This window comes from Semicossyphus pulcher, unplaced genomic scaffold (genome assembly GCF_022749685.1).
Source record: "Semicossyphus pulcher isolate SPU_LCO1_2020_fin unplaced genomic scaffold, fSemPul1.0.p SCAF_27, whole genome shotgun sequence".
Classification (NCBI taxonomy): Eukaryota; Metazoa; Chordata; class Actinopteri; order Labriformes; family Labridae; genus Semicossyphus; species Semicossyphus pulcher.
The window spans coordinates 5,131,737-5,155,983 of NW_027211701.1; the positions used below are offsets into that span (position 1 = coordinate 5,131,737).

Genomic DNA, 24,247 nt, shown 5'->3' on the forward strand with positions numbered 1-24,247 from the left:
TAACAGGTGGAACATGGGTCAAACCATAAAACCAAAATATACGTCAAATTCTTTTTTCTCAAACATGGTTTCTGTCATTATAGTTTGTTATTATCATGCTGATTTACGTCTAAGTGTTCATTTTTCTGACAAGTTAATTGATGATGTAGAAAGGATGATTGACAGCGCTGTTGACCAATACGGCTCCTGCAGCCAATCAGTTCCGGATTAGCAGAGTGGAGGACGAACGGCGAGAGAAGACATTACTAAAACAATCACTACAGTCACTGAAGCACATTCCTGTGAACGTTAACCTCAGACCAACACATAGAAGCTGTTCTGCTGTTAAACACGCTGCCATGCGGGATCCTTATTGTATTTTTGGTAAGTTAAGTGTGTGTTTTGGTTAGCTGAAGTGGCTACGGCCCCTTCACCTGCCGATCTCTACTGCGCAGTCTCTGGCTCCAAATGACATCACCACTTTACTTTCACAGCCGTAGAGAGAGAGAGTTGCAACATCGCAATGGCGGATCATGGAGCATATTGGACCTCTACTGACACGACTCTCTCTTTGTTCTGGGAGTAACACATTGTGTGCACCACAGAAGCACACACTGACCTAATGCGGTCAGCCACTTATAGGTTTTCACCTAGTCTTGTTAAAACCACATGATGCTGTCATTTGGCCTACATGGCACTGACTGAAAAACAAGCGCAGGATAGTTTCTATTCTCTTTTGATCCTTATCAAACAACTAGCAACAGAGGGAGTAAACAGGATGTAAACTATTTCTCAATCCTTAGCAGCAGTACAGCACTGTAATCACATTTGTTCTCGTAAATAATAAACACAGCAAAGAAATCTCTATTAATTTGATCTCATTCTCGATACATTTTCAATCAGTGAGGGGGCTGCCTGTGTATTTGTGCTCATCATTCTTGGAGGCATGAGTGAGCGGCAGGTTTTTTAACCTTAAGAGAAAAGTCCACAACTGGGCATCCCTGTGTTATGCAGCCCAGTGAAATGATGTCCACATGTGGGGAGAAATACAAAGCTAAGTTCTCTGGAGTCACTCCTCCGCTGGCTTCTATCAGTAAAGGTGGGAATTCTTCCTTCAGCGCGCGAGCTGCAACATGGAGCTCCTGTGTGTGAGAGGCAGAGTGGAGGAGAGTGTATTGTTTAAACTAGTGAGTGGATAAAATGCAATGAACAAGAGAAATTACATGCACTGTGTTTATTATTCTCTACCTGAGGTTTAAAGTTGTCCAGCATAACGATGTCTGCTCCCGCTCGAGCTGCCTCTCTGCCCTCCTCTGCAGAGCGGCACTCCACCTCAATCTTACTGCTGAAGCCACTCACTGACCGGGCAGCTTTCACAGCCTGGAGAGCACACAGGGTTGTTGTTATTGTGTTGAACTTGTAGTGAGCACGCCTGAAGCCATGACAGATGTTAGTGCCAGACTTTGTTCGAGTCAGTTTCTAAAGCTCCTGCTTCTGTAGTTTGTCTGTTTTAAGCAGTTAGCACACACTGAAAAAAGTGAAACAACAGTGTCATTCATGTAAAGTACATTTTATATTGGTGTAATTGAAAATAATGGTTTCCTGTTTTTTTCAGTTTGCCTCAAAGCAAAGGACACTCCCATCAGACAAAATTAAAACCAATACTTTGACTTGAGGAGTATTTTCACTTTAAACCAGAGATTTCCATGTCATGTGACCACATGACGTCACACCAGACCGCGCTTCTCAAACTCCCACAAGCGGCAGCCTCCGGTGTTGAAAAATGAAGCCAATGCGGAAGTGCAAAAAACTGCAGTTCCTCGAGTGGCCACTTGAGGCTGGCTCCAGAAAACAAGAAATAACATTACAGCAGGTGGGAAAATGCCAATTTTTACAGCTGAAATAAACATGTTTACAGCCTGGTACAAAAAACAGTTTTGTCATAAATAGCTAATTTTATTGTTCAAGATAACTGTACGGGGGGTGAATTTTTTTATAACACACCCATTTTAATTATATTAAGCCTTAAATCATAGGGGCCGGATCACTTGATTGACAGGTGGATCCTGCTGGCTGTCTGCTAGACGTCAACACAGACACACAGACACCGAGCTTAACTTTGCCTGTTTGTGTTGTGAGACTTTTGGGGATTTTTTCATTCAAAGTTTGGACAAATAATCTCTCTGTGGGATTTATGGAACTTTATGGCCGTGCAAGAAGTCTGAGCTCCAGCTTTTCGGTGAGTTAAGTGTTACTGTATTGAAATATTTTTAGCACTAAGTAGCAGGCATACTGTGCTCTCTTTAGCTGCTTGTTAGCCTGTACAGTGTTTATCAAACATTTATTTAATCGTCGGCCAGTAAATAGGAGTCAGGAGTTTAAGAGATTACAGCGGACTGCACTGATGAGAAGATCGGTTATTTTAAGTTTCCCGTCGCGAGCCCGCTACTTCTTTAGTCCGATAACTAAACACCTGCAGTCAGTCACCGACCGAATCTCCTCCTGGGAAAGTCAAACCAGCTCATTCATGATTTATACAGTCTATGGATAATAACCGTTAGCTACACTGAGGAGCATATAGCCTAGCTTCATAGCCATAGCTGGCTGATTCATGCGGCCCACCCACAGAGCTCAGCCATAGGCTGTAGCTCGGTCGCGCTCCGCCTCTTTGCCTGCCTCTGGATTAGCCGGCTCTGGCATTTCCAATATGGCGACCCCCAGCGGCAGCACAATTCGGGCTTCAAGACGCTGCTTCAGAAATCAATGTACATGACAAAAGGTGATGCATGTTTTTAAAACATCATAATAAACATTAAACCTTTTGTAGACAATTTCCTCTCTTTATTCATTGTAAGATGTAAACTGTAACATACTGTTTTTAATTTTATTGCAAGAGAAAATTCTACTTTTCTATTATAGCAAACTTAGCATTTTTATGGTAGAATTTAAGTTGTAGCAAAGCAAAAAATGTTATTATTGATCTACATGAAGTAATGTTTTGACTTGACTTAAGAAAATATATTGATTAAGGTATAATTAAAATTATAGTTTGTACTGAATCGGAAATTTAACTTGAGAAAACTTACGAAAATTGCTTGTAACAAAATTAGTGATTTAATTAGTTTATTCCAAAGTAAAAACTATACTTGGATGGAATAGTAAATATTAGGTTTTTCCAAAGTGAAAAATTATTAGATTAGGTTATATAGATTTATATTAAATCAAAATTTTAACTTTCAACCAAATCATAAATATAATTTAGAGTTATTGCCCTTCATGATGTCATGTAGGGAAAATCTTCAACTCGGCTGTTTTAGCACGCATTTTATGAAAAGTGGAGCAAGCAAGAGAGGGAGAGGATAGATTTTTCTCATTTAGGGGAGGTTTGTAGACAGGCTGGGGGCGCATATTACTGTTAGAAAACCATTCTAAAGTGTATTTTGCATAATATGACCCCTTTAAGTTAATCCAAAATATAATTTTTTTCAGTGCAGAAAAAAAAGTTTTTGATTGCAACATAGGGTTTAACAAACCACACCATGGTAACTTACATAAATACTCTGTAAGAAGAAGTATCTGTGACCTTTGACCTCTATTATGAAATGTTCAACTTACAGTATGGACAACTGTACTGTTATACTGTAAATTCACTTATGGTTCAGTTAGAAGTTACATTTAAATATAGTGCATATCTAAGAATCTGTGGAAGTATAGAAATGCCACAATTATTTCATTTCTGAAAGGAATTATACATCTTAATGTTGAATTTTAACCTTTCCTGAGTGCAAGGTTTTTAATTTTTAGATCCATGGTTTAAGACTAAATCTGAGCAACTTCAGTACAGACATTTATGGTCCTCAGAGGATGAATCCTATTAGGTTTATTTTCCCAGACTCTTAATTGGATATTTGTGATATGTCTTAACAATCACTTGAAGAACACTGACATCAGCCTCTTTGTGTTTACTGCTGTAAAATATTTCAGTTCTACAACAGTGTGACATAATAAAGATGGACGTAGCCCATGGGTCTGAAAGTGAAGCCAATACTTTAATTGCTTCAAACAGAATTCCTTCTAATGGAGAGGCGACTCCAATGGTTGCAGTAGGAAGTCTGATTGCATGTAAGTCTTAATGAAAATGACCGTTCTTCTCACGTGATTTAATACCTTCAGTAAACATTTTCTTAAGAGTTTATTGTCTCTGTCGTGTCCTTCATATTCATTTCAGCATTATGTTTATTTCATGAATGATGGTCCCATTTAGGGTAAAATAAAAGATAGAGCATGGCATGCTTCATGTTGTGGACCTTATCAAGTAACGACCTTGCTAACCTAAACAATGTCTTGTTACAATGGTTGGTCATACTAAAAGACATTCTAGGTCGTTGTTTTTCGGGGGATGCTATGACTATTAAATGAGCATCCAGATGAATTGAAACAGCCACTGTGAGTTACAAATTCACCTTGCTAACCAAGCCTGTGAAAATGTTAGCTCATAGGGTTAGAATTTGCTAACCCCTCTACAGTCTGTGATGGATATTTATATGATAACATAACATTTTCTGTTATTTTTTTATAGTAAATTCAAATTATTCTTTTCTTACTTAAAGCTTCTTGGAGATGTTTGTGGTGTCATATGTTTGAATGAACTATAAGGCCACACATTGTGCCCGATGTTAACCGGTATCTGGTGCAGCCTCCCACCTGTGTGATACTCCCTGATGCCCAGACATGGTTGTCCTTCAGCATCACCATTCCACTCAGGTCATGTCTGTGCATGGACACGCCGCCAACCATCATGGCGTACTTCTCCACCAGACGAAAGCCCGGGGTGGTCTTGCGTGTGCCAGCCACTTCTCCATGCCAACCTCCTGTTGTAGCCATTGCCTGGAGCTGAGAGCAGCGAGTGGCGATCCCTGAGGCCCGGGCCAGGCAGTTTAGAGCGGGCCTTTCCCCCAGGAGGAGGCACCTTGCTGGGCCTCTCACCACAGCAGTAAGCGTGATGGCATCTGGACCTGTGGAGGTGAGAAAAGACATCAGAGGATTCAAATTAAATGGGGCCTAGCCAAATTGCCACTGATAATATATTTTGGAGAGGATAAATCATGAATGTGTGAATTTCTAATCTATATTTAGTAACTTAAAATAACAATTGCATAACAATGCTCCTTTAATAATACATTTTACAAAAGTCAAAAGAATAACACTATACTGACAAACACCAGCATTGCTAGTCTATAACCCTTAATGTGAACCCATATTTGATTTAAATAATGTTGCATGTAAATAAAAGCATGCAATAAAATGGAAGTCTGTTTATGGTTAATGCTCCTCATTTCTCCGTGCTGTGTGTGGTTGGATCGAGGCCACTAATAATGTGAAGCCAAGAACATATAAAATCTCTTTATTACAGCCCTGGGATCAAGTGTTATGAAATGTTTTGCAATGTTGTATTCAAGCCCCCAAATATGTAGCACTGCCTGTTTAAGGGTCCCATATAGTTGCTTATAGAAATATAGATTATTTTAATAATGCATACCAGCTAACCATTTGAAAAGAGATGGTGGCTCTGTCTGTATCATGTTTTTTGACTTCACTACATTTATTAAATTACAACATCATCTGCCAGCCTTTTAATAATAAATTTAGCTGTTACTTAATGAATTTAAGATGATCATATCTGCACACCTAAATATGCCTGAAGGAATGTCGTTTCTAACATCCTTTTAAAAGAATCCAGAGCTGCCAAGTAACCTTACCACTTACATTTATGATGCACGGAAGGCATTGTATGTGTCATGGGTATTTTGTGCCAACAGCTGTGAAACATTTTTCAGTCGTACATCATTTTTCAGCTTTTATTTTACACGTATTGCATATTTTATTGGTTGCATTGTTATTTTTTGGAGTGCATGGGAGTCCAAAGTAGTTTAGAATATACAGTATATCAAATGTATCTTATATTTTGATGCAATGGAAGTAGTGTGCATTGCCTACCAATCTCAGCTCCCTCCTGGTGAATCCAGTCCACAGTGCAGCCGACCTCAGTGAACACTGCTGTGAAGAAGGGGCTCCCTGCCAGGATGCTGTGTGGTGTTTTACACAGCAACCTGGCCTCCACCCCCTGTGACCCCACACACACTCCCGCAGGGTCAAAGTTCGGTGTGTCCTCTGCCAGCCACTCTCGTGCCAGCTGGGTCAGAGTGTGAGGTGGGATCGAGTGTGCTGCTGGGTGTGAGGGCGGAGACATTCTGCAACGTGTGTGAGAACGGAGGTGACTTGTTTTTGTTGTTTCAGTGTAATGTGTGATCCAGAAAAACAGGGCCATGAAAATATACAGTTAATGAAAATTGTATTACCAAGACAGATGACTACACTGTGACAGAATACTTAATGCCATGTTAAACCTGGAGTTCCAACTGTGGTACGTATTACAGGGGGTTCACTTGGTTGTATTGCACCTCAGGGGGCACAAATCTTAAAAAAAAAAAAATTGATTTAATTTAACTTTACTACGGACAACTTTAATCATTTTTTAATTATTAAAGGGCAGTGATGTACAAATTGTTTATCATTTTTTTTAGAAATTAAATTTACCAGTGCTTATCAATGTATGGTGGACATGACTTGACACCAGGCATAGCAAGAACTGCTAACGTTAATGTTAGCTAAACAGGACTCAAGCTCTATATTTGTTAATTAAGACAGAATTAGTGGAATTTAAAGTGGCCTCAAGTTCCAAAAACAGACAAAGGAAAATGAAAACTGGCTGACCCTGTCAGCACGTCTTCTGCTTCTTGAATTTTTTTTTTATATAAGCAAGTGGTTGTCTGCAGTGGGAACTGGCATTCAATGCGATACATGGTCAGATACATGATTAAAAAAACCAGAGGACAAAACAAACATAATTAAAGTTATCAGTGGATACAGCCTGTTACAATTCAATTTGTGAGCACCCCTCCAAAATAAAATTCCCCTTTTACGTCAAACTATACTTGTGAATTAGTGCAAAACCTTAATAAGTGAGTACACTAATGTGGATGTTCACATTCTAGATGGATAGAGGAGTATGAAAATAATGTAATCATGTTAATCACACCAGTAGAGACTTGTACAATTAATGACAAGAAACACCTAAGTTGTTCTGTAGGCCTGAGGTGAACCAACACATCATAAGATACTAAGATGCGTTTTTTTCCCCAAATTTTTTTTACTATATCTGTTTCATTTCTATCATTCCTTCAGCCAAAGCTGCAGAAAAACACAAATGGGTGAACTTAACTTCTATACATACCATTATTACAACCACAGGATATCTGTCACACACAGGCACCTTCATAGCTGTTTACTTTATGACTGAAACAACACAAGTAAATGCAAATGAGATATTAACTTACTTCTATTAATGGCTCTCCTTTTTCTGTTGGTCTCAGACTTCAGAGTTGTCATGCAGAGCACACAGAGCCACAGGAAAAACGTGACGTGGAATTTGACCCCGTGTCCATGGTGGAATGTTTACAAGCTATCTAAGAGTTAGCATTGTAGGATTAATATTGATTGTTTTAACCAAGGCTGGTGCACAGCTCAGAGAATGTGGGGAAATTATTTGTGGTAGATTTAAGGGTTGAAGTCAAAGCAACCGAGCAAATAACTTGCTTAAGGGGTTCTTACAATATGCAGCGATTTTACAATTAGCATTATGCATGGGATAAATTGGGTATTTTTTTTTTTTTTAATATATTAATTGTATCAATTGTTTTCATTTGCAACACTTCTCTCACTTTGTGACCCAAAGGTGTGGTGGCCAGCAGCACAACAGTGTGCTTACTATTCACAGGGAAGTTATTGCGGCATAAACCACAATGAAAAGCAAATCAAGCAGCAGCGGATAAGATGAAGATCAAGCTTTTGCTATCACAAACTTCTTAAACACCTGTGCTGACTTTATGAGCGGCGGTTTTCTAAGCCTCAGGCTAGAATGGCAAGGTAGACAGCTCATCAGGATGAGCAGTGCTCAATGGAAACAGGCCCAGTAAAGTGGTTAGACTTGCCCCATACTGCCTTAAAGCCAAAATCAACACATTTCACCTTTAAAGAAAATTATGTATGTCTTTGTAACTTATGTCGTATTTTCATCTCTGGCTGGCCTGGCCATTAATAAGAATAAAGTTTGGGTTGCAAAGTTGTGGAAAAAACTCACTGGCTGCCTGGTATCCTCCTCCAGCAAGACAGTTTTTTTCAGATGGTGTTCATTTTACATTGATAAGAATAGGCAACATTTGTTTGATAAATTGTAAAATGATTAACAAATAATTCATAAATAGTTACAAAGTAATAATAATATGTATGATTACGTTTATTATTAAGAGAATAAATTGAATTAAAATGTATTGGGTTTTAAGTTAAGGAATTTGGGACACTTAGAGTGTGATTTTTGGCCATTCAGCAAGGCACTTGGTCTGTGTACCACCGAGTCAAGCTTGCATAGCACCAGTTCTATATCACTCATCAGCCAGAGACAGTCACATTTCAATGGCTTCTTACTGATCTTTACTGATTTCAGATACATTATAATTATATAAATTCTTTGTAAATGGTGCCTTACCAGAAAATGTTGTTGATAGTTATATTAATGGTACTATAGTCCTGGATCTATTTGCCTATTTCATTTAACATAGAGCTGACCTGAATCTCAGAAGACGCACAATAACAGGAAGTATGTTGGTTACTGTCTGTGCACAGTGCCCAGGCAAGAAGCTACTTCAGTATTTCCCCTCAGGGCTCTACTACTGAAGAGCGTGGTGACGTAACACGGACAAGCCTGAGCAGCTTTGCGCGCGCTCCCGACGCCAACGAACACAAGCGGCGGATGCTTCCTCCACATCCAAAGCCACAGCAAGAACCAGGAAGTGAAAGTATACACATGGAGGGTGTGTCTTTCCCTGCCAGCGAATGTTTTATTTTTAAAAACCCAGTCCTCCTCGGATAAATCATGGGGGACTCGGCGAGGACCAAGCGGCGGGAGCAGCTGAAACGCTGGGCCGAGTCCTGCACTAACAAAGCGTCGGCCGTGCCCAGGCGGAGGTGGCGGGGCGATGCCGAGAATGGAGCAGGGGAGCCGGAGGAGGCCGAGCTCAACGACCCGCCCAGGGACCAGCTTGTATCTGAGGGCAGAGATGAAACAAGCCCCCTCCTCAAACGACGGTAAGGAACCCTCTCCTGTCAAACAGTTTTACAATGACGGACAGCTAACTGCTAGCTAGCTTAGCTGAAACATCTGAAGGTATGCTAAAGGAGGAATGTTTGTGCGTAGGTGGACAGATGATGCATAGAAGTACAAAAATAGATTACAGTACATTACACTAATCCTCCAGCTGCCAAATAACGTTCACCGTTGAATAAAGCTGCTATTGTCGAGTTTTTGTTGAAACTGTCATTGGTCAATTGTCGTTTTTGGGGCCATAGGTTGTAGTGTTTGTGTTAGCTGTCTAGCTAGCTTGCAAAGTTCCTGTCTGCAGAGTACAGCACTGTGATCACTGGTGGTCTTTGCTTATACACTTATGACCTATTCTCAAAACCTGTTTTTGGACTGACATACTATATATTTTTTGAGTATTCAACCAACAGTAGAGACAGTGGCCGTTTACTTTTAAGCCCACTGCTAATGGTGTACTCTTTGATTACCTGACATAACAGTAGCTGCTACACTAGTTGCAAGTTCACAAATACTGCAACAGTATGAATATTGGGGATGAAAAGTCAACAGTTATGATGATATCACCTGCACTGGACTACAGTGCTCACAAGTAGACCCTTACACTGACTGAAAGACACTAAAAGGGCCATATATTTCATAACATTTAAAATATGGCTACATTTTTAAAACCTTGTGTTATCCTAAGTAGGGCTGGGCGATATGGCCAAAATCGTATATCTCGATAACAATATATATGACGATATAGCATGCTTTCTGATAATTTAACAAATAATTAGTGTTTTATTAGAGTTTCCGTTTTCGCTTGGGCTGAGCCTGAGTCCTTTTCTGCACTTTAATGTCCATGTTAATGATCAGCGCCTCCCTCTATGGTTTGCTCCAGGTTCACTCCCACGTGCAATGATTAGAACGTCAAGCATTGTCAAAATGACGGAAAAATAGCCGCTCAGCCACTGGTTTTGTGATATGACGTTAGAGACTATGTAGAAGAACACATACGACATTTTCATATTGTTTTCATGATATTTATTGTCATATTGCCCAGCCCTAATTCTGAGTATATCTTGCTGACAACAAATCCATCAAGAAGACCTAAAAGAACAAAATCAGCAATGAACTGTGCCAATAGCAAACATTGTCTGCGTATTCACCGCCTCACATTGCTTATATCTTCCATAATTGTCTTAAAACTGTTAAAACTCACTGAGTCACACAGAGCTGCTCTGGATGATGTGTTTCTTCAGCAACATGAGCACTGGTTTATTTTGAGTTGATCCCACACACACTCCATCCTGCTTCCCTAAATAATCACTAGTGCACCAAATCCGCTGTTTACAAAAGGCTCCAAAAATGTTTTAGAACCATTTTTATATACAATTAAACATTACATTTGTGACTATTTATGTTAAGTGACAGAAAAGGGCATGATTTGTTTTAGACTTTTCAAGGGATTTTGTCACAGTTTAAAAACAGAATATTGCCAGTATTATCCAGTAACTCTACCCCTATAACAGTCAACCCATTGATTTTTTCCTGGATTAACACTTTACAAGGCACATGCCCTCTTTGTAGACTGGCAACAGCTGCAAAGTAAACTAGCTGCCTGTGTCCTCTGTGCTTAGGAAAAGTGTGAGATTTGACAGTGCTGCGGAGTTCCTGGCTGCCTGTGCCAGTGGAGACACGGAGGAGGCCCAGGTGATGCTGAAGGAGGCCAAAGAGACCAAACTGAGCAGTGAGGAGGATGTGGCAGAAATTATCAACTGTTCCAACGCAGATGGAATCACTGCTCTCCACCAGGTCAGGGAGATTCTCTGTCTGAGCATTAATTAGAATTATATGTTGATGCTAAGATTCATTATTTTGTCTTTCTGTTTTCCTGTCTTCTTCACAGGCCTGCATTGACGGCAGCATGGAGATGGTGTCCTTCCTTTTGGAGCGTGGGGCCAACGTGAACCAGGTTGACAGTGAGGGATGGACGCCGCTGCATGTTGCTGCCTCCTGTGGTTACCCTGACATTGCAGAGTGTGTAATAAGTGTTTCTACCTTTAACAGAATACAGCAGAAAAACAGCTGTGTAATACAGTAATCTTTGCCACTTTGGGGATGCCTGAATGCAGTGTGGATGCCAGAGTATTTCTGCATGTAACAATACTTACATTGTTGTCGTGTTTGGCAGGACAACAATTCAGCTAAAGCATGAGTGGGCTTGCCAGGCACTCAAAACGCTTGCAGCTCAAAGGATTTAACAATTGCTGCAACCTTATTTCTAGTCTCTTGTTCCTTGTTTGTGATAGCATTTTTGTCTTGCATTAAAGATTAAATGTACTGGCATCCCAAACACTGATAGTGTGATAGGATTAGGTCTTCTTCTCTAATTTTGGTTGGGTGTCCTTTATCTACTTTGTAAACATTTTAAATGTTAAAATTAATTAATACGTTTTTCATTTTTGTTTTGTCAGTTTTCTTTTGCAGCGAGATGCGTCTCTTTCTGCTGTGAACTGTGATGGTGACGTTCCTTTGGACATTGTTCTGGATGAGAGCACTGAGTCCCTTCTTCAGGATTACACTCTCAGACAGGGTTTGTGCTTCTGTTTCTTAACTACACCCTAGAGCTCGGCGACAAATTAATTTGATTCATCAATATGTATTTATGGTTACCAGGTTTGTAAATAAAGAAACGTGTCAACTTTCACTTCAGTAATTAATTACATCATGGACTTGCCACTGCTTCTTTGGAATACGGAAGATCATAGTAGAGCTGGAGTTATCTTCAGACAGCAGAAAAAAATGTTAACATGGTTGCCTGCTGAAGTGCTTTAGTAGTGGGGAGTTATCTCCCAAAAAAGGCTCCTCAGTTGTCTTAAAGTAGTTTGGTTTTGCAGCATTCAACCTTCTTATGTTGTGAAAATAGGATGTGGTGTGAAAAAAACAAATATTTATTTAAAGATTAAGTTTACTAAATGTGTCTTCCTTGTATTGTAGACAAACACAAAAAAATGTATTTGTTCTTTATTTGATATTTCATTGGTGTCCAGGTGTGGACTTGGAGGCAGCTAAGCGGCTTGAGGAGGAACATATCATGACAGATGCCCGGACCTGGCTAAATGAAGGTCTGCCTACTGATGTACGACACCCCAAGACCGGGGCCAGCCCACTGCATGTGGCTGCTGCGAAAGGATACCTAGAGGCCCTCAAGTAAGCAACTCCTAACATTACATGAAGGATATACTGTTTGTTACCTTTTAAATGTATATGTCAAACATGGACCGTTCTGCTATCCTCACCTTGCTGTTGTGTTGTCCAGGATACTGTGTCAGTGTGGGCTGGATGTGTCAGCTGTGGACTTTGATGGCTGGACGCCTCTCCATGCAGCAGCACACTGGGGACAGGGAGATGCCTGTCATGTCCTGGCTGAGCAGCTGTGCAATATGGAGGCTCGCAGCAATGCAGTGAGTTTATCATACTTCTATGTTCAGCGTGTCTTTGAGTTACGGTTAGAGCATTTAGAAAGTTTTTTTTTAATTGGGGTCATTTTATTGTGTAAATCTATTTTGTTAACCCTTTATTGAACATCATGTTTGTTATTATGTTCCCATTTCATTTTTGTCATGTTATGTCCTATCGATGAAATGAACTTTGTAGGGTCAGACACCGTTTGATGTAGCAGATGAAAGTGTTGAGGAGCTCCTGAAGGAGTTATCACAGAAGCAAGCCAATGTAAGAAAGTGTTTTTGGTATCTTTGGTTGCTTTTGGTCACATGCATTCATTTTATGGGATTTAGAAGACCACTGACCGCTGCCTTGTCTTTCTCTCAGTGGCGTAATGAACAGTCCATATCGGAGAGGCAAAACCCTCCAGGCTCTATAGCTGCAAACACTCAAAACAAACGACGGAGGTGAGTATGCATCTGTAACTTATCATGAATTAAATACATTCACCAAAGCTTTTTAATACGTCTTCCTGAAACTAAAATTAAGACATTTGTCCCCTCTAAATGTCCTCCAGGACCTCAGTGTGCAGGATGAGCAGTAAAGAGAAGATGAACGTGCAGGACCAGTCGAAAGAGAGGGGAGTTTCAGGAGGACTGGAGCTGAGTGAGGAGAAAGACAGCAGTCCTGGTAAACCAGCCCCTGTCTTGACAGTTGATAGCAAGTGCTACTTACTCTTTAAATGTGTGTGATTGTGCTGATTCCAGAAGATAATGGTTGTGTTTTTACAGAGAGTTCCACCGTATCCAGTCCAGACACTGAGAGTGTGACCACATCCACCGTCAGCCCTGCTGACAAGGTACAGTTCACACAGCACGATCCTTTATGTCAAGCAGTAGCCCTGTTCTCAACCAAAGTGTTGTCATGCACCTGGTGAAACTACAGTGTAGATAAGCTAGATAAAAGAGATAAAAATGTCCTCAATATTGAAAAAAAGGTTTCATGCTCACGGTCAGTTTGTTGTCTTAAACAAGTTATGAAAACTAATTTGTTTACTCACAATATTTGAAAAGGGCAACTTGCATGATTCATTGGCTTCTCTGCTGCCATCCTTGATGTTATATTATTACTATATATATTACATAGCCTGGTCTATTGGCTCTAGCCCAGTTGATTTCATGACATGTAATAACAAGTTGAAAATAAACCCAAAGGTGAATGGCTGTTGGAGGAAAACATAGCTGTTGTTTGGATTGAGATTTTAGGCCTGTATAAATAAGGAGAAATCATTTCTAATTTTAATTCTGTAAATCCAAAATATTTCTTGCATATATACGAACAAAGTATGACAGAGAACAACATTATGCATATAAGGAAATAATAACCAAAGCCAGAATATGGTCAAATATAATATATAGGTAGTTTCAAAGCAAAGTGTATCTGTATGTAAGTATGTGTATTTCTGTCAACATAGTTTTCTAATCTACTCATTTCAGCCCACATGACTGCCTAACCAGCCAGAATTTCAACTGAGGTTTCAGACACGCCCCTAATTAGGATGTGCTGAAACTTCAGATGTAAAGGCTTTTGGTCTGGGTTAAGCATGTCAGCTAAAGGGACTAATTTAAACAATGTGCTATACTAATTACGTTTCCCCCACTGGAAAGATAAATCCAAACTTTAATTGGCTACGGTTGATTATAGTTTAATTTCTGCTCTTCTTCCTTGTCTCTTTTGCGGCTCAGACACCAGAGGAGAAAGATGATGAGGAGAAGGAGCAGGACAAAGCGAACCGTACTGCGAGAGTCCAACCAACCCCTCAGACAAGGGATGTCACGGCTGAGAGCCCAAATACCCCAAACACTGACAGGCGCAAGTAAGAAACAACATAGTGTGTGGAACAGGAACTCTACTCAACCACACTTTTGCTTTCTGCCATACCCAAAAGATTTTTTGTTTACTTTTCCCTCTATAGTTTCATAAAGATGCATGGGTCAAATGTATTTATTACTTGGGAAATATACAGTATAGCATGTGGATGTTTGTGTGTTCAGGTTCCAGGTTCCAGTCAGAGACGAAGAGTCAGAGTCCCAGAGGAAAGCTCGCTCTCGGCTGATGCGTCAGTCTCGACGCTCCACACAGGTATTTTATGATGCTAACAATTCTATTCTGAGCTTGCCATGGCTAAATCATACTGGCAGTAAATGTAATACAAACTTTGCTTTTGCACACGGAACAAATAACAGAATACTTCTATTTGTGTTTTACTTAAGAATGATTTATTGAATGTACGGCTTTAATGGATGCCATAAATGACCCATATTTTCAGCTCTGCTTATCCTACTTCCTGGTTTCTTCAGGTATTGATAAACACCTTTAAATTAAATGGCATATTTTTTTAAGTTTGCATCAACATACATATCTGCTCCCTTGTCCTGTGTCTGTCCTTGTAAAAACACAAAAAACAAAAGCTGAAATCAGAACAGGGAAAGTTCCTATCTATTTCGATGGAGACCTTATTTTGAAACAGTCAGTTGAGTGTCTGCGTTATATGATTGGGAGAACTAAAGGTCACATTGACCCTGACAGCAGCCTGCTACACAACACAAAAGCCGTTATCTTACTTATACTTGTCACATGTCTTGTCTTAGCTTGTTGTGTGTGAGCCAGATTCATCTGGAAAAAGGGCCCTGCTCAGGTCAATTTGTAGTTGAGTAACTTTAAGTGCAGCATCACTGTGCTTTGTAACACATGATGTACTGCATCAATATCTTCACATTCTTGATGGAGTACAGTAACTGTTCTTGTGTGCACTACGTGAGGCCTGAGAGTGGTTTTTTTTTGCTCTGTGCTTGCAGGGTGTGACCCTGACAGACCTCAAAGAAGCAGAGAAGACTGTTGCTAAAGCTGCAGACCAACCACCTCGCAACATTCAGTCTGTCAGCCCCATTGTGACTGTCACACCTGCTGAAAGGGGTGAGTAGGGGGGAAATGATACAATATACAATGTTCATGGCCATGTTGAGTTTTGATTTGACTATCCACTTCTGTTGTTTTACCAGTTGTATTGTCTTTTAGAGACAAATGTCTGAACTGTTCCTCTTTAGCCTCTTTAGCTTCTATCACAGTTACAATGGTATCTGTGTATTTGCAGATAAGTAACAAGGACAAAATCTCTGTGTGGTTCCAGAGTCTTGCCTCTATTCTTTATTTCTAAAGTATACATTTCTGAATTTCAAAAATAAAGTGTTTTCCTGGGATATTGATAACGCTGCCAGCAGTGCCAAAATATTCATCAGACAGACTTAGCTTAAAGTCGTCCAAAGCAAACCAAAAAGTATGTCAAAAGACTGAATGTACACTCCGACAGCCTGCAAAACAGCCCTGCTGCAATGACATGTGGAAATCTCATTAAATGACATTTAGAAATAGCATCACAAAAACCTGCTTCTCTGAACATTAATGAGCAAATTTGTGATATTGCTATCTGAAAAGTAGGGATGCAGTACTGATACCAGTATCGGGAAGCAGGCGGTATCAGAGCTTAAGTACTCATACTCGTACTCGTAAAATATGGGTTTGGAATAATCTAATGTTATTCTTTTAATATGTTCAGGGAAAATGATCCCCTAATAGTTAGCACAGATAATTTTACTTGTTCTTTTGGCAGAGATGTTTGACATTAAAATCATCAGACCTTCTGTGTGGGAGTGTGGACTAAAGTCCAAAGGACTAAACACATTAATACATTAAACATCTAGCTTTTTTGTACTGTCATGTATAATGGGGGTCTAAAAAAAGTCTGGGCACTGGAAGATTGGACATATATAGTAACGGTGACGCGATTTGTGTGTGTGTGTGTGTGTGTGTGTGTGTGTGTGTGTGTGTGTGTGTGTGTGTGTGTGTGTGTGTGTGTGTGTGTGTGTGTGTGTGTGTGTGTGTGTGTGTGTGTGTGTGTGTGTGTGTGTGTGTGTGTGTGTGTGTGTGTGTGTGTAAGGGTGAACGCTGACATGTAGTGCAGCCTCGCCTCAGTTTACTGTAATACAAGACTCCTAAACATAGACATGATATAGTTTAGGGGTGGAGTGCGCTTAAAGACTGTTTGAAAAGGAAGTACGCTTTTCTCACGTGGGCTCTGAGGGCTAATGCTGTCAACTAAGAGGAATTAGGTGTGGGCTATCTAACAGGGTGGCTACCATATACTTGTGGTGTGTGCATCTTGACAGTACACAACTTCCACTCTCCACCCTTGTTTTTATGTCACGGGTTACTGAACTTTTTCCCATCTGATGTATCTGAATGGCACCTGGTTTCAATAAACCAGTTAACCTAAATAATCACATCACACTCCTCAGTTTTCAAATCGCTCTCCTTTGTATCTCAACAGTGGGTATTGGACGTTGATAGTTTGATTTGTGTCTCAACCGAACCTTCAGTATCTTTTTTCATCAACCTTCATTTGATTCAGATACAGACCCGGTGAAGCCAGCAGAGCCGGAGGGAGAAAAGCGTTTGGGAGTGAAGGAGCGGAGAAAAGGGAGGAAGGAGAGACGCTCCACTGGTATCGTTCAGCTGGATGGAGAGGTAAATAAGAGACAACCCACATAATCACAAACAAGGCAGAGAACTCAACACGGATCAGGTTGAAGATTTTTGCTAAACAGACCAGAGCAGTGGTTTTTTGTTTTTACTGCTAGCAGACCTGTTTAATATTCTTTCATTTTACTGCACTGAGCAATAAAAGCAGTGCAGAGGACAGCAGAACCAGTTCCTCTTTCTCATAATGTGAACTACGTTTCTTCTTTTCTTTCTGAAGATAAACTTTGCTGACGTTTATGTTGTAACCATAATGACTAAACAAAAGAGAGAGGCCAAATGCCTGAGGTATTGGTGATTAAATCGTGCTTGAGAAACCACAACACACTAAGAATAAATTGCGGCCTCTGATAGCACCACGAATTGCGCATCATTTGACACGCTATCTGCTCTGTGTCAATGTCAGTTTTACAAAGCAAATTACACTAATGATATTCAAGCGCAAACACACCCATAACGTTTCACAGATCCGTGCAGTTTGCTGTTGTTTTGTGTCTGATTGTGGAGAGAAGCTGTCTGCACCTCCTCTCTCTGCTGCGCCGTGCTGCGCTCTCAGGCAGTAGTTGAGCGCACACTTACGGATCTCTACTCCATGCACAGATCGATGATGAGCAGGGAGAGGAGGGGGCTGCTCTTTTAACAGTTTATTCTAAAGTCCAGACTCGATGGGTGTTTACTCGTTTCACTGTCTGTAACACAGATTCATTTTTATTAAACGAGTGCATAACAGCAGCTTGTTCATATAATAATCCCTGTCATGCGTAACGGCTCCAGACCGTCCGCCCGTGTCTGTACCTGTGTGCTGGGGTTGAGCCTCGCACAGCCCCTGATTGGTCTCACGATTATGATAATCATGACATTATATTTTTAACAGATTGTTTTTACAGAAAAATACATTTTTTGATCACACAAAAAGTTTAATTGTCGTCATGATCAGTGTAAACTCAGAGCGTTACAGCCCTTATAATACTGTGCTGCAGTTACCACCCACTCTCTGCAGACGGTAATATTTTATTACCGCCCGGTGCTGTTAGCGCTGGGGTTTGTGAATTAGGTGCTTTTTGCCACAAGGCTCATTTGCATATAAAGAGGCCAAATTTCCCATGAATTTTTGCATAATGACTTCATTAAATACGCACAACGGCACCAGAGCAGAGGCGCTGTTTGCTCTGCCGCACGCTTTGGGGTGCATTTAACCCTCTGCATGTGCTTGGAGAATGACGTGGAGTGTTTTTGTCGTTTGCACAGGTTTAGCGGGCGCAAAAGCCCACAGTCATTTATTGAATCCCCCCCTAAATGTTTTAAACAATTTCAAAGTAAAGCAGAACCCAACCCCAAGCTGAAGTGCCAGACGACACAAATTTACTCGAGCAACATGGATAAATGTTCGTTTTAGGATCTTAAAGGTAGGATAGGCTTTTTTCTATTTTCACACTTTTCTTCACAACCCAACAGCTATCTATAACTCAAAGGCTCTCAAAAAGAAATCTGATGTCTGTGGCCACCACAGGCTAAAATAATTCCAACCAGTCAACTCATGTGAACTTGATGAAATGTTTGGACGGCTTACCTGCCTGTCCTCCTGCATCCAGTCTGACTGTGCATCCATTTCACATGAGTGGAGTCTTCCATAAGCTAAAGAAAGTGCCAAAAGAATGACAGTGCACCAGTACTGAGGAGTACTGAGGCACGGTACTCCCTGGACTGATCGCCAGTCAATCACAGGGCTGACACAGAGAGACAGACAACCTTTCACTTTCACTTTTTTTTAGGAACCTTCTAGCTGTGAGGTGACAGCGCCAACCACTGCACCACCCTGTTGAACCATGTTACATTAAAAATGAATATGTCAAACCTGAATGTATACGTTTTGAAAGCATTTTGTCTGTCTGCCTGTGGGCCATAACAGTAGGCATAATAATATGTTGATTCCTTGCATTTAGGGGGGAAAATATGTGCACATGTTGACTCGAATGTTGTTCAGCTGATAATGTGAACTTGGTTGTTTTTCAGAATGAAGATGACAATGGTCATTTAGATGACACAAACAGTAACAGTTCTGCCAAGTGAGTGTTTTTTTTCTCTCAGTGAAATTTTTTGTAAATTCACTCAAGCCAGAATCACTTGCTTATTATGTTATACTTTCCTGTCATTTCAAAAACAATCTTTGTTTGTGGGGAGTGATCATGATATGACTTGTGTTGGACTACCAGTCTTTTAGCTACAGAGGCAGACTTTGAATTGTTATGTGCACCTGCTTGTTTGCCATGAAGTAGTTAACAGGTGTGAAGAAATATTTCCAGGACATACAGTTACATGTTCAGCTTTGTAAATGTACAGTCCTGTGTTTGTGTGGAGGATTCTCTGTCGGGCTTTAAAGTGTCTTGTTTCTGTCTCTGCAGTGAGAGTGATCTGGGAGACTCGTCATCTGGCTACAGAACGGTATGTGTAGTTGGACACCTTCTCTCACAGAAAAAGTCACACATTCCTGAAAAACACACCTGAGGGCTTAAAGCGAAGATGTAGATATACCAGGACAGGAAAGTTACCCAACAAGCTTTTCAGCAAAATGAACAGAAACCCCCGGCAGGCTGAATTGTAGTTCCAACCAAGCTGTTTCCACCTGCCTATATGAATCATTTCTCCTCTTGTTGTTGTTTTCTGAAGCTCTTTGTTGTGTGTGTTTTTCCCCTCCAGCTGTACTTTAAGGTTCTGCAGGAGAACCTGTCTCTGAAGGACAAGCTGCAGGAGATGGAGCTGCAGTTGAGTCAAAACAAAGTGGAGCTGGAGCGACTACGACAGGTTGGGCAGGTTTGCTGCTGCATTTGACCTTTAAGGAGTGTGTGTGTATACTTGTGACATAATGAGAGGGATTCAATGTGGGTGTGACGTTCATCTTAGTCGGCCATAACAAGAGGAGCATGTGAATATGTTGGACAGCAACACAAAATTCGATAACGGTGATATGGACAAAAAAACTGGTTTCTGTTTCAGACTGCAGCAGCTCTGTTGCTCCACAGTCCTCCGAATGAAGTTAGTAAATTAAAAGTGTTCTCTCTGTTACAGAGTCAAGAGAGCAGCACAGAGAGGCCGGCCCTGCTCGAACTGGAGAGATTTGTAAGTTTCTTTCCAGGAACCAACCTCCTCTGATTGTATATATTGTAGATATGTATTCAGGCATGACCATTTAATGCTTTTATAGACAAGTATTACGATTTTAAAATCTACCCGTGCTGCAGCATTCTTGATCAGCTTCAGACCTGTGTAGACACAGGTTTGACAGTAGTCTTTGCTCAAAATAAACACATGAACAATTTTTTCCTGTGTCTCATTTTGAGTTTTAAAGGTGGTAGTTGAAGATATCTAGCTTGCTTTGTAGATTGTAGATAGATTTCAGTGATTTAAGGTGAGAACTGACTTTTAATTTTTCCTTTTGAAATGGAACAGAGCTATAATTTCCTGTCACTTCACCCTGTGAAGCTGTGTAGGTTGATGTGCATACTTTGCTTTGTAAGGTGTGATCAAATATGCCTTGAGAATGAGTGCATGTTTGCACCTTTTGTAGGTTCAGTAGAGCATGAAGCTGAGGTGTCAAATGTATCAGCAAAACCTCGTCGTTGTTCTGTAAATAGCAGCAGAGGAAATGTTTTTTCTCAGAGCCACAGTCAGTTTGTGATGTTCCATCTGTTGTTCACAGGAGAAGTTGGCCCTCCAGAGGAAAGCAGTGGAACTGGAGGATGAGCTGAAGGTACAGATGTTCACTTTAACACTAATCACTGACTGAAGTAATGAATACATCCAAAAGGAAAATTATTGCATTTATTTTATTTAAGAATTGAGGTTCTTGAGGCCAAAGTATATTTTCTGAAGATTTTAGAATATGTAGATTTTTGTTCAGAAGTGCTGCATTATGTTTCGATGTTATTGTGCTGTTTGCTGTTGAACTAGATATACATAGTTTTTTGCTGGAAACATAAATGCACCTATACCTGCCGCTGTAGGCTTCAAGTCAATGGTTTATGTTTAGGTAACATCTCAAAGTTGCATTTGGATGTTTTGGGACTGATGCGTTTTAATTAGCTGATTACTTTTAACTAGGGCTGTCAAAATAATGTATTCATTTTGATTAATTAATTACAGAAAAAATATGTCAAAAAATTCATGCAGATTAACCCCACTCTGTTATATCCCCTGACCTCATACGTCACCGAGCGTACAGCCGTATATCGCATATTAGAAAAACATGAGAGAAACATACGACACAACGCTACCTGGCCCTTAATTTTTTTATTTTTTTTACATCTGAGATAAGTGGACACTCTTCTTGTACGTCCCTACTGTAAATTGATAGATTGAATGTCAGTCTTTTCCTTTTAAAATAACCCTAAATCTGTTGCTGTTTTAAAGCTTGTAGAAGGTGCCGATGTACGGAGCCCCTGAAGTCCCAAAAGTTGATATAACAAAACAAAAGTTATTATCTTGTGGGAACAAGTTATTATCCTGTGCAAACAAGATAATTATCTTGTGGGAACAAATTTTTCACCTTTTGGGATTTCAGAGGCTCTGTACCGATGTCATTCGGTAACGATCGATCGTTTTGAGACGCTATTTCATTAAAAACACCCCTTGTGCTGTAAAAACTGAATCATGAGAGAAAATATTTAACTTTTGAGACATAATAAAACGTAGAAGACAGAGAGACAGAATGTGTGCAGAGGTAGTTTGTGAATCAACACTTAATAAGGTGAAGAAGAGAGTACAATTAAAGTGTTGAAGTAAAATCCACCATCTAGAAACGGGGTAATCCAGACTAAGTCTAAAATGTGGTGCTACTCTCAAAAAACATTGATATATGTGATTAATCATGATTCATTTATTACAAATTACATTTTTTTAATCACCTGGCCGCACTACTTTTAACACATTATTACTGTGCATGAGGTGTAAATGTTGTCACACTTGTGATTATGTCTTTCTAATGTACATGGTCGTATTACGGTCATTTAGTTTTGATCTTCTCTCTTCCTAAAGACACTGTTTCCTGATGTTTCTGCAGGTTCTGGGAGACCTCAAAGCAGACAACCAGAGGCTCAAGGATGAGAACGCTGCCCTCATTCGAGTCATCAGCAAACTGTCAAGATGAACCTTTCAAAAATATATATATACATGGAGATACAAGTATTACATCATTCTTCTTTTGCCCAACTCAGATGCCACATACCAGGGAGTGAGACAGCTGTATCAAACACAGCACAACACATTTAACAGTAACTGGAACAATGTATAGATTTCAGGGTTATTCGCCTGTGTTTGGGCCTTTTATGTTTTGGCAGATCTACTGTAAAACAAGCTGAACTGCACCTCCTGTGGACTGACAGGGCGTTCCTGTTCACATCCACTTTTATATTAAGTTTTTATTGTTGTATTTTTTTAACTGGAATATTTTAATGTGCTTTGCTTCCTGATGCTTTGTATAGAATCTGTATTAAGAGACCTAAAGCCATGCACAGTGCCAGCTAACAGTAATGTTTTTGATGGACCTCTAAAAGGGTGGACATAAAATGCCAGTCAGGTGTCGGGGGATGGTGAATCGAATAAGAAAAAACAGACTTAAATGTGCCAAAAACCTGCGCCAGTTTTGCATGCATGTCCTTTGGGAAAAACTCCAAGTGGTCAGTGTTGTTTCTCAGGATGAGTGATGGGTCGATGCTTTCTGTTCTGGCTGACTGCTGTAAAGGTGGACCAAATTTGCATGCTCACTTCTCCCTGCTCCTTTGAATGTATATTTAAGATGTATATTTATGTACAGGGGCCTCTGTCCTGACAGTGATGTAAAGGGGTAGTCGTGGTCTCTGTTGTAAAAAAGGATTGGGAGTTTCGAGGGGCTAATCATGGACGTCAGATTTAGCTCATGTTCAGAGGGATTTTTACAGAAAATATTTGTTACAAACTTCAGATCTTTCAAAGGGGTCCATGAGAATGCATGCTCTATCCTTTAGTACTGTAAGTCAGTAGTTATTTCGCTTTGCCATGTTGACTGGACGCTTCTGAAAACAAAGACCCCTAAGCTAAGTATTCACCCTGTGACGGACAGCTGTTATTCTGCAACAGACAGGCCAGATGGGTCAACTCTTGAATGTTTACTCTAGAAAAAAAACGTGCACGTAAAATTGTATTTTGATGCTGTGCCTTTCAATATACATTTCTAAGTAATATTTCTATTTTGCTTTGGAAAACATACACTGTCAAGTATAAAATACAGTATGGGCATAAATTATTAAGGCTCTGTCTTTTTCTGTTTGTTACACTGTTTAAAAAGTTTTTCTTTATCAAGAAGATATTTAATATCACAGAAATTCATACTAAACACCTGGGATATCCTGAGTTTGACTGCTTTATATGATTAAAGCTCCAAAACATTTTTATCTCCCATAATGCAACAAAACATTTTTGTTTTGAGTTCCTCTCCGTCATATAAAAGCCTTCATCTATAAATACTGTCATAGAAAACAACTTTGTCAAATGGCTTGAGTATATTTCTAGATTTCTATTTTGCATGTTTGTTTTTTGAGGTATAACAAAAACCTGGAATTGAAAGGGTTTTGAAAATTAATAATTATTTAATATTTATGAACAGGACTGAAGCTGGTGAAACGATTTAATTCAGTGAAAGTGGGAAAAAAAATAATATATATACATTTTATGGCAGTTTGTTTGAGGTGGACTTTTTTGTCCAAAAGTAACAATCTCGAACTTTTTAATTAAAATGTTTTTTAAGTCACTACACAATGGTGATTGAGCCTATGGCCCACTGATGAAAGCCTTTGCATTTGCAGTATATAGTATTATTATAGATTGGTGTCTGTGGTGACGTTCGCGGAAAAAATCACAAGTGGCGCCCAGTTAGAGATGCGTTTTCCATCACCCAGCAGGGGTTGGTCTGTCAGATAGTGTAGGTGGAGATAAGTGGCTGCACTTCTGGTTTCCGGACTACAGATACAACTTCAAAAATAAGTGAAAATCCAAAGA

The 24,247-nt window shown here is 40.0% G+C and overlaps 2 protein-coding genes across 3 annotated transcripts; one reads left to right on the plus strand and one right to left on the minus strand.

The window, feature by feature from the left end:
- Window positions 1-911: 911 nt before the first annotated feature.
- Window positions 912-7,402, minus strand: LOC138604785 (nicotinate-nucleotide pyrophosphorylase [carboxylating]-like). The gene is made up of 5 exons (XM_069676773.1): window positions 7,377-7,402; window positions 5,977-6,230; window positions 4,684-4,994; window positions 1,228-1,359; window positions 912-1,121 (listed from the first exon to the last, which is right to left on the minus strand). The coding sequence occupies exons 2-5, from the start codon at window positions 6,227-6,229 to the stop codon at window positions 912-914; spliced, it is 906 nt and encodes a 301-aa protein (XP_069532874.1). The 5' UTR covers window position 6,230; window positions 7,377-7,402.
- Window positions 7,403-8,818: 1,416 nt separating this feature from the next.
- On the plus strand, window positions 8,819-23,495 carry ppp1r12c (protein phosphatase 1, regulatory subunit 12C). Of its 2 annotated transcripts, none has more exons than XM_069676979.1 (20): window positions 8,819-9,183; window positions 10,816-10,990; window positions 11,085-11,215; window positions 11,653-11,771; window positions 12,229-12,388; window positions 12,498-12,642; window positions 12,836-12,910; window positions 13,010-13,089; window positions 13,200-13,312; window positions 13,414-13,481; window positions 14,368-14,498; window positions 14,677-14,764; window positions 15,481-15,598; window positions 17,091-17,206; window positions 19,232-19,284; window positions 19,621-19,660; window positions 19,916-20,029; window positions 20,285-20,335; window positions 20,916-20,966; window positions 22,275-23,495. In XM_069676979.1, the coding sequence occupies exons 1-20, from the start codon at window positions 8,972-8,974 to the stop codon at window positions 22,359-22,361; spliced, it is 2,127 nt and encodes a 708-aa protein (XP_069533080.1). In that variant the 5' UTR covers window positions 8,819-8,971; the 3' UTR covers window positions 22,362-23,495. The 2 variants fall into 2 exon arrangements, with proteins under 2 accessions (XP_069533080.1, XP_069533081.1); XM_069676980.1 differs by having other exon boundaries at window positions 19,916-20,020.
- Window positions 23,496-24,247: the final 752 nt, after the last annotated feature.